Below are 11,171 nucleotides of genomic sequence, written 5' to 3'. Positions count from 1 at the left end.
GTATAATGTTGGGTCGATGAAGAAGACAACCAGCGAGACAATAGAGATATGGTGGAAGAAAATTTAAGACGACAATTGTAGGGTTTTTTCTACAAGTTTTGACTTTGACATCCCATATTTAAAGGGATAATGAAACATACTAATTATCTACCATAATTAAATATGAAAATATTACTATAATACCCTTAAATGATTTATTATTTCCTCAATTCTCATTGGTGCATACATGTACACAATAGTTGCTAGAAACATTTGAACCTAGCTCTCTCTCTATCTCTCTCTCTCTCTCTATATATATATATATATATATACATATATATATACATATATATATATATATATATATATATATATATATATATATATATATATATTAAAAGAGTGTTACCCTAGGAACAGTACGCTCTTCCTATTGGTCCAAATTTCTTTTAATTTTTTATTTTATTTAATTTCTCCATTTTGTGTCTGGCTTCTAACTTTTGGAATATTGCATTATTCCACCACCGCAAGCTTTTGACAATATCAGGATACATGGTTTCTTTCTTTTGTTTCTTCCGCATCTCCTTGCTTACTCACCCTCAATCATACCGACTGAATCCATCCAACTTTATCTCCCATCGTCTTCTTCTCCTATCCACCTCATATCCCACGACCTTCTTCTCCCATTGACCTCCAATACTTTCTCTCATAAACCTTATCGCCATTTTAGTCGCCTCCCACTACCAACATCGTTATGTCGAACACCTAAACTTTTTATTTTTGTGGCTTAATCCCTCTATTCATCGGTTAGAATACCGGGTACTTACCCACCACCTCAGGGGCGGACACAATATAGGGCACACAGTTGCCCGTGCAACCCCTGACTTTTTCGAACGCAATGTAAAATTTTCCGAAAATTTTCGAAAATTTTATTTTTTCTGCTATCATGCAACCCCTAACCTTCCCATGACAACCCTACTTGGAAATTCTACGTTTTCCCTTCACCACCTCTCATCTTCTCGATTTTACGAAACAACTTTCTATTTCCTTCCACTGTTCCTCCAAACCACTGTTATTCCCTAAAATCAAATAACCACTGCCTCCACAGCTTCTTGTGTTTTGAAGCATCAAAATTTCTTCAAAGAGGGGATGCTTTATCCGGGGCTTTCTATCACCGATTAGAACAAGGATCAGAGTTTGAATGATGCAACTTCAACCTACGGTAAGTTTGAGGTTTTTAAACAAATACAAATCAATTTTATTTCTCTTCCACCCATTTTTCCTCTCCCAATTCTCAATCCCTGTGATTTCTTAACCGAGTCCTTCACGATCGGTGTTGAAGATGTTAGAGGAAGCGGAAAACAGTTCCCTACTGTTTGTTTTTACAGTTCTGGATTAAAGCATCAACTGTTGGTTCATATGTTGAAGATGCCAAGATGACGATCACTAAAGACAAAAACCGGTGGAAGATCGATTTCTCCAGCGAAAAACCGATGACACTGTTGTTGGACACCATTAATTTTTCTACGCACATGAAAAATCTCTTAACATAATTTTGATAATAAAACAATAGTTCTGCGTGACTTCTTTTCAATTAGTTACTACATCTCTGACTTGTACACTGCAAATAATTCATTGTTCTTTCAGGATCCTTTCTCCACCGTCAACAATGATCTCTGGTGGACGTACGATTAACGGGATTCAATGATGACCCCAGTAACAATGGATTGATCATCTCTTTTCCAGGTGATGAGTAGTTAGAATTCAATCATTTTCATTTCGATTTAAGCTTTCTCCCAAAGCCTAAATCAAAATCTGATTTTCTTTACCCCACATCTGATTTCATAAGGACCTAATCTAATGTGTCAGGTTTTAACTACATTTTTTCTATCGGTGGTTCCTTAACTAACCATGTGATTTATTGGGGGTAAACCCATGTATGTTTAATATTTTTTATTTTAACCCAAATTAAATGATTTTTTAATCATGTTAATTACTTCTGTTCTATTGTATTATACCATAACAACCATGTACACAAAATCATCCCACTTAAATTGTTGCCTAGGTGATTTCCTACTTCTGTATTTGGGCTTGATATTGGCATTCCTCCTATGAATCTAATCTATTGTTAGATTAGGAGATTTGTGAGTTCTTATAAATCCCTATTTTGTGCCATGGAATGCTATATCTGTTTTTGCTGATTTATGAGTTAGATGTGTTTGTTATGAATGATATAAATGTAAAATTGGAGATAATGTTTGATGTCGGCCTGCAAGGTTTTGCAAATGTTATACTCAGTTCTTCATGTTCTTTTGGTGTGAAGTTTTACAATTCCATTTGATTTATTTTGATCATGGAACTAATGAAATAGATACATGTGAATGAGTAAATGATAACGTGAAAAACTCTCGATCATCGTCGTTAAAATCATATCATATCTATTAGGTTTACTGTATTTCTTCTTGATATTAGAGATTTCAAGTTCTAAATTATTACAATATCCATAATGACTCAACTGATCATATGTTTTTACTTCATTTCTTTTTTCTAGAGATGAATTATAAGGAACATGAAAAGCACTTTTAGGTTGGGGTTTATGGTAAGCCTGCCATGACTATAAAGTTGTTCGTTATAATTTCATCTTACAAGAGATAGTTTTATATGTTGACAAGTGTTAAATAAATTTTTTTTGTTTTTTTGAAATATAACCTATTAAAAATATGAGCCATTTACCATGGAGCCCCCGTAATAAAAGTATTAGATTTAAAAAGAATGTTTGTGTTGGTTTCAGTTGCAAGAAGACCATCTGTTGCTGGTGTTGTCGGGCTTGCATTAGGTGGAGGATTGGCGGTTGTTGTATGTTTAACCTGTTTTTTTATTTTTACTTTTTCTTAATGATTTTTGTAAAGTTTTTTAATTTTACTTTTAGGCTTCCCATGCTAGAGTCGTTGCTTCTACTGCAGCTCGGTGTTATTCATGGATTTGGAGGTATAATTGCAAGTTTCCAACATTTTTATTTTTTTGCTAAATTTGAAACTAATATTATGAAGGAGTGTGTAAGTCCCCAATCTGCTTGCATATCAATCAGATTCGTTTGATGGTGCGGAATCCTAATCAAACGGATGATGCCATATCAAAATAGAAGAGAAGGAGAAGAAGAATAACTTGAATCTTGTATGATTTGATTAGAATAAGTTCCTTACAAGATTCCCACACTCAAATACTCTCTTCTAATCTCTAGTTTCTCTCTCTAAAACACCTTGGATTACACACACTTAAGCTCCTGATTCCGTACACTCCTCACCCACCTAACATCTATATATATGAGACATGGTCCGTGAACAAGTTTACGACTGTAAACTTGTTCACGATCGTAAACACAAGCATAAACACTTATATAGCCGTAAACACCAAGCTATTTACAGTTATAGACATAAAAATACATTTTCCTAGAAAAGCAAAGTATAAACCATATTTTAGACCCAACAATCTCCCCCTTGGTTTATAGCTTTCTTTTCTAATTGACCCAACAAGCTCCCCTAAAAAGTAGCTGGCTTTTCTTGTTAATATTCATTGGGAGCTTGGCTTCAGCATTAATCTTCAATTTCTTCACAACCAAGATGAACATGTGAATCTTCAATGATCATTCATCTTAAGCAGTTGGGAATTTCTTCAAAATTTGACATTGAACGCATTGGGTGAGGAGGCTTCTTGATAAGATTCTTGAAAGATAGCGCTTTCAGCTTGAGAATCTTCAGAGAGAATATCAGAGAGAACAAATCTTCTGGATCACTTCAGCAGGTTCATAGATAGCAACAGATTGATTAAGGAGGCTTCAATGCAATCCGTCACATAATCTTCAAGTACAGCTTGACCTTGCTTCTGGGGTAGAAAGATTGAATGTTGGAAGAATAATCTTCATTTCTTGCTCATTCGAATGAGAATTCTTCGATGCTTACGGATGAAGCATTGGCTCAGAAATTTTCGACACAAACTCCATGAGTTTCATCTACATCTGAATTCACTTTTCAAGACAAAACAAAACTAAAAGAAAACTTAGCACACAATATTTTTGGATTTTTCATATTTTCTGAAAAATAAAACAAAAACAAAAATATTTTTTGGATTTTTCATATTTTCTGAAAAATAAAAAGAAATAACACTATTTTTGGATTTTTAATTTTCTGATTTTTGTTTGATTTTTAAAATTTTAATTCTCCTCGTAAAATTTGTGCATAGAGGAGAACTATGAACAAATTTAACAAAAATAAAAATATTTGGGATCAAAGTTGTGTGAAAGTCTTGACTTTGTTTATCAGTACCTTCACCTTCATGAATAGATGGTCAATTGCCGGTATTGTGGTCCACTTAAACACGAAGAATATTGACAAATTTTTCCAAATATACCATTTAGTTGACGACGACCACGAGTATTGTTGTCCACTTAAATTAAGTAGCGAGATCTACAGACAACCTCTAAATGGTTCAATTTTAGTTGCACTAGAATGTGTTCCCCACTTCCCGATATACCCTGATTATCAAGAACTTCCTAAGGACTCCTTACTTTAGGCGAGTAAACAATTATTGAGGAGGAAGGCATATTTAGAGATAGATGCATATGTTGTATCCCAGGTCGGATCTCTTTCAATCACGTAGAGGGGACAACATATGACTAACAGATATAGAGGGATTGAGAGGTAGAATGTTGCATATGTTGTGTCCCAAGTCGGATCTTCTGATCACGCAGAGGGGACAACATATGGCTAACAGATAGAAAGAATTTCATAGATAAGGAGGTGTGTAGAATTAGAGTTTCATATGTTGCAATCCAGGACGGATCTCTTCCAATCACGCAGAGGAAGCAACATATGACTGACAGATAAAGAGCAAGAAAATAATTTCTACATACCTACTTTATCAGAACCCTCCAGTCGCCCTATCAGAACCATAATTAAGGACATAAGTCCGTACATCAAGGAACAGTTAAGCCATAGTTCTAGATGCGTATTAATTTAGTGGATCCCGTGGGTTCCCATGTTTATCTCATTGCTCAATCTACCAGAGCGTCGTATGGTCAGTCTAAACAATCCTATCTAAATCCACACTGTCAAATCCTTCGTGCCTACCAGCACATTGAACACAGAGTCTAGACAATTTAGATTCAGTCCCTTACACATGTTTTAGACTGCCCGTTATCACTTTCTTGATATCACTTCCCAAACAATACCTACTAACGAAAAACTATAAGAAATAAAATAATTGTCTTAAAACGAAACAGTTTAAGATAAACTCAGGAGTATAGAGAAGAAAACTCAAACCGTAAGTCACCGATTGAATTTGCATCCAGAAGGTCTGAGAACAACACGCATAATCGCAGAACATATCCGAAAATTCTTTACATCGTTAAGCACAAAACCCATGAGTGATCCTTTCCTTTCTTCCCTTTACCGCAAAGGACACATACTCTCAGACTAAGTTCTGAGTGTTGCACAGTTGAGAGATGTCCCCTATCATGTGCCTGGAACAACCACTACCAACAAACCGAAGTCTGATGACATGCCTCCATAACTTTTCTGAGACAGAGCGGGATTAGTTGTTCTTTGGAACCCAGTCCATTTTGAAACTGGGTTGACCTTTTTCATCTTTGCAAGGTACTCTCTCCCATGACATGTCCTGCTTATCACAAACAGAAGATGTAGAAATATTAGAAGCATTAGGAGATTTGGGAGAGTGAACCTTTGGTACCTATCTGTAGTCGGGTTTAACCCATTTCCTTTTCGATCCAATGGGTGCCCCGACACTTGTTTCAGAACTTGAAGCCTGCTGCCGAAATGACTTTGACCTACCCGGTCTTGGCTTCACTGGAGCATCTCTTGCATTGGACTTCTTGATCTGATAAAATGATATACACAATGAAGTATAAAATCTGAAAAAGTCGTGAAAATTTGACGTTATCACGAAAAACGACTTTCCGAACCGCCAAGACTTGATGAAATCTTTAATTTTCTGTTCACGAAAATATATGCACATTAAAAAATCCAAAATTGTTCACCAGCTCTTAAATTTGTAAACTTTTTAGAAAAATGGGCAGAAGCTGTCACTTTGCTGAAAGACATGGGACTAAATAGTAATTCTGCATCATATTCCCCTTTAATTTGTAATAATCTCGGAAATTGGACTTAAACTGTCACTCTACAGAAAGTATGAGGACTTTTGTTGTAACATTGCATCATCTTCCTCATTTTTGGACGGAAAGAACGAAAGCCTTCATCTTGTGAGACTAGTTAACTCCGATTTAATTTTCATTTGGAAACGAAATTAATCAACTGTAACCCAAAAATTCTGGTTCCAAATCAAATAAGTTCTGATTATAATTGTGATTTCTTTTCTGATTATGATTTCTGATCTGATTGCGAGCTCGTCATCGTTTCAGAAACAAACATTCTGATTCTGAAACTAACTTCACAATTGCGATTATTCTCATTCTGAATTCTCTCGCGTCCTTCATTTCATAAAGAACAAAACGATCAAAATCCGTCTTCCATCACCAATTTAGATTCCGCCTTCACATTTCAATCAAAACGATGAGCAATCAAACTGACTTTGACTTTCCAAATTGAACAACAAAAGCGAACAGAAACAAAATCACAGTTACACAAATCATTTCAATTTAGAAGCCATTGTATCTACAGCCACCACAGTTCCAAACATCTTTGTTTCTGATTATCTTCCATAAACACCAAATCATCATTCGCAAATTGATTTTCAGATCAAGCTCATTTTCAATCAAAATTGCAATCGTTCTTCATCCGTTCTTGAATTGGTTCTTAATTCCATCATCTTTGAGAAATCTCAAATCAAATTACATTTAAGAACCTCGACCATCATCATCACCATGCGATTATCACAAAAAATTCAACTCATTTTAGAATTGATTTTAAGAATCAAAATAAAAAATTGAGAATCAAAATATAGTCAAATCATTAAATCAATTTGATAAACCAAATAAGATTGATAAGCAGAAACACATTAGACGATGTGGATCAAAGAATCTAGTGATGAAATCGAGCAAGGGAAAATTTTGAATTGGAAGTTTTAGAATCGAGAACTGTTTATGTATTGTCCAAGTGATGAACAGTAGCAATTATAATGGGATCAATAACAGAAACCAATAGGTGGAACAAATATCGATCAAAATAATTGGGCTAAACGATCAAATCAATAAAATCGATATTGGATCAAAGAATTGATCATCCAAACGGAATATACGAAACAAAAACGAATGAGATTGAAGTAATACCATATGACAGTAAAAGAACACCATAAATAACCATGAATAGTAACTTGAACATAATTTTGATTCCAAGACGCCAAAACACCAATAATCTTCAATAACTTGTACAGAAAATCATCAAACCAAGAACTGATACTCCAAAAATCAATAGATTTTTAAAGACCCGCTCTGATACCACTTGTTGGTCCCCAATCTGCTTGTGTATCAATCAGATCTCTTTGATAGTGCTGAATCCCAATCAAACGGATGATGCCATATCAAAATAGAAGAAAAGGAGAAGAAGAATAACTTGAATCTTGTATGATTTGATTAGAATTAAGTTCCTTACAAGATTCCCACACTCAAATACTCTCTTCTTCTCTCTAGTTTCTCTCTCTAAAACACCTTGGATTACACACACTTAAGCTCCTGATTCCATACACTCCTCACCAACCTAACACCTATATATATATGAGACATGGGCCATGAACAAGTTTACGGGCATAAACACAACCGTAAACACTTATATAGCTGTAAACACCAAGTTGTTTACGGTCATAGACATAAAAATACATTTTCCTAGAAAAGCAAAGTATAAACCATATTTTAGACCCAATAGAGTGGAATGTGGAGCTCCAAGAAAGAATCGTAGAGTTCCGGAAGCAAGCTAATGCAATAGCTGAGTATCAACCAAGATGTTCTTCTTGAACTTAAGGTGAGTCGTAGTCATACCCATCCATTCTGATTCTTAAACTAAAGAAGACTTTATTCTGTTGGAATGAATAAAAATACTTGTTTGCTTGCAGGAATGTGATTCCAGCTATTTTTTTTAACAATCTTTTTTTGTAAACATAAATAAACTGGAAAAAATTGCTAAAGTTGTTGACACCGAATCAAACCTTGATCAAACTGAGTTACTATGTTTTTTATTTATTTATTTATTTATTTTTTTACTTCTAGATAATGATTAGGTTGATCTTCATGATCCTAAAACCTAGTGCAACTTCCCATTCCATCTGGAATAATCTTGAAACCTTGTTCAGAGATAACAAACAGGCAAGAATAATCGAACTTGATCATGATCTTCACACTCTCACCCTCGGGGATCTCTCTATTTCTGATTACTGTGAATGCATGAAGGTCATCTTTGATTTACTCACCAACATTGGTTCCCAAGTACCTGAGCAAACCTTGGTCACATATCTTATCAATGGATTGTCACCAAAGTTTGACAATATTGCAACCATGCTGCGTCACCAGGACCCTCTACACTCTCTCCTTAAATGTCGATCTATTCTATCTTTGGAGGAACGTACTATAAATCGCAATCTCCCGACCCAACCCCTCTATATGGATCATGCCTCTTCACCCACTGTTCTTCATGTTGGAAACCACAATCAAAACACCACCAGCTCCTCTTGTGGTGGTCGTCAGCCAAATCAGTAAAAAACCAACGATGAACAACATCAACGACATCAACAACAGCCACCTACTACCTTTGGAGGATCATCTCAGCAGCTGCTGCCTTTGCGTCCCTACCCGCTACCTTGGCAACTCCCTCCAAGGACCTATCAACACTTCTGGTCCACGTTCCCTTGGCCCAACAACTTTTCTCAACAACCTCGTCACAAACAAGCAATCCATCATCAACAACCCGATCTCCTTGGCCCACCTCCTGCCTCGTCTTCAACTGCTCTATTGAGCCCCACTACTCAAGCTTATCACGCCTCTTCTACTCCAGCAATTCAACCCCTTTCGCAATGGTTCCTTTAAATATCTCATGATCAATCGACTGATTTAGCTTAAGCATTCAACTTAATGTCAGTAAATGATGTAGCTGATGTCACTTAGTACATGGACACTAGAGCAATATATCACCTCGCCTATGACTCAGGTAGACTATTGTCTGTTAGCAATAATAATAATAATAATATGAAATGCGTTCTTGTTGGCAATGGTCACTCCATTCCCTTTACCCAAACCGGTCACTCACAAATTCACTCCACTCATCGCCCTTTACATCTTCATAATATTCTTGTCAGTCCTAATATTATTAAAAATTTAATATATGTTACTTGCTTTACTCCTGATAATAAAGTATCCAATGAATTTGATCCCAATGGCTTTTCTATGAAGGATTTGGAAACTCATCAAGTTCTACTTAGGTGTCATATCATCCTTATGGAATCAACTCCTTGGTCACCCTAGTTCTCATGTTTTCAATAAACTTGTTTCTAGCCATTTGATTTCTTGTAATAAGACATCTTTAAATGTCAATTATTCTGTTTGTCAGCTTGGAAAACATATTAAATTACCTTTTATTTGTTCCAACTCTAATTTTTTTTAAATGCTTTAAAATTGTTCATTCAGACTTGTGGGAATCTCCTATACCTAGCACAAGTGCCATAAAATATTATATTCTTCACCATTATAATGAGCATTCCTAACATACCTCGTCTTTCATCTTCTTTGTCTAGTATAAATAGTGAATATTATGTATTGTAAAGTTTGATGATTTCATCACAAGTATTGGAATAAAAGTTTTCTTCATTCTGATGTCTTTATTTACTCTATAATTTATCTTTTTATTCATAATATTTTATAACACATTATCATCACGGCTCTACCATAGATCTCTAACTCCTTATTACACTTGTCATTTTCAGGTATGTATTTCTTTTCTATAAGTTTACATGTACAATGCTTCCAACTTATTTTATGAAATTTCTTAACTAACAATTGCTTAACATACAAGTCTTTATTTCGAATAGGATTTTCACTATGGAAAACCATGCTAGAGAAAACTTTCTCTACTTTTCATGCTCCTACAGCAGCAATACCATGAGAAAGGTTTAAAAAATATCAATTAATCTCATGTCTTCTAGTGGCTGAACAAAACAATGAACTATTGATGAAAAATCACCAATCATGCCCGACTGGTTCTAGTCTATTCCCTAAAGTGAATGCAACATCATATAATCATAATAGCCATGGGTCTAACTGGGGTCATGGAGGTCATCACAATTATCATAACTGCAATAACAAGATTGCAAGTAACCACAAAAAGTCGGAAAATAACAAAAACCCACATCCTAATATTAAAAGTGGTGAAGGCAAAAAGAAAATTGAAAATACTTGTCACCGATGTGGAATGGCTAGTCACTGGTCTCGTACATGAAGCTCTCTAAAGAATTTTGTTGATCTTTATCGAGCTTCTCTAAAATCTAAAGAAAAATAAAATATTGAAACAAATTTTATTCAAAGTAATTTTCATAAAGATCAAGCAGAAATGACACATTTTGATGTTGCTGATTTTCTTGTCTACCCAAAAGGGACAAGTTGATGAAAGGTGAGGTATGTTATGAATGCTCATTATAGCAGTGCATAACTACACTCATAAACATCATAATAATGTTTGCTATAATCCTCACTAACTATGGAGAGTAATGAGGGAGTTTGGAGAATCCAATAATCATTCATTAAATAATAATTCATAACTATATATATATATATATATATATATATATATATATATATATATATATATATATATATATAGGAGAGTTTAATTGAGAACAAAGAGGTTGAGAATGAGGGAATGAATTTGGACCACTCATTTCGAATCTGCTGCTTAAGCGCTCCAGTATAGTGGGCTGACAGAACAAGCCATATTCATATATGAATATGTATATGGATATGTATATTCATATATGAATAAGTGTATTCATATATGAATAAGTGTATTCACATATGAATACGTATATTCATATAGGAATAAGTATAGAGGAACCAGTTATTTATATATGAATATGACGGCGGTGGGTGGTGATGAAGGTGACAGTGGTGGTTGGTAGCAGTGATGGTGGTGGTTGGTGGTGGAGGGGATGTGGTGGATTCATATATGAATGCACTTATATTT

The 11,171-nt window shown here is 34.9% G+C and overlaps 1 protein-coding gene across 1 annotated transcript; it reads left to right on the top strand.

Annotated features, from left to right (window-relative positions):
* Positions 1 to 2,751: 2,751 nt before the first annotated feature.
* LOC111903771 (uncharacterized) lies at positions 2,752 to 8,698 on the top strand. The gene is made up of 4 exons (XM_023899529.1): positions 2,752 to 2,835; positions 2,909 to 2,967; positions 8,059 to 8,062; positions 8,213 to 8,698. The coding sequence occupies exons 1-4, from the start codon at positions 2,752 to 2,754 to the stop codon at positions 8,696 to 8,698; spliced, it is 633 nt and encodes a 210-aa protein (XP_023755297.1).
* The last annotated feature ends 2,473 nt before the right edge of the window (positions 8,699 to 11,171 follow it).

The sequence above is a fragment of the Lactuca sativa genome, chromosome 8 (assembly GCF_002870075.4).
Source record: "Lactuca sativa cultivar Salinas chromosome 8, Lsat_Salinas_v11, whole genome shotgun sequence".
NCBI lineage: Eukaryota > Viridiplantae > Streptophyta > Magnoliopsida > Asterales > Asteraceae > Lactuca > Lactuca sativa.
Note: the sequence above shows the minus strand (reverse complement) of the source record. Positions and strands in the feature narration are given on the sequence as shown.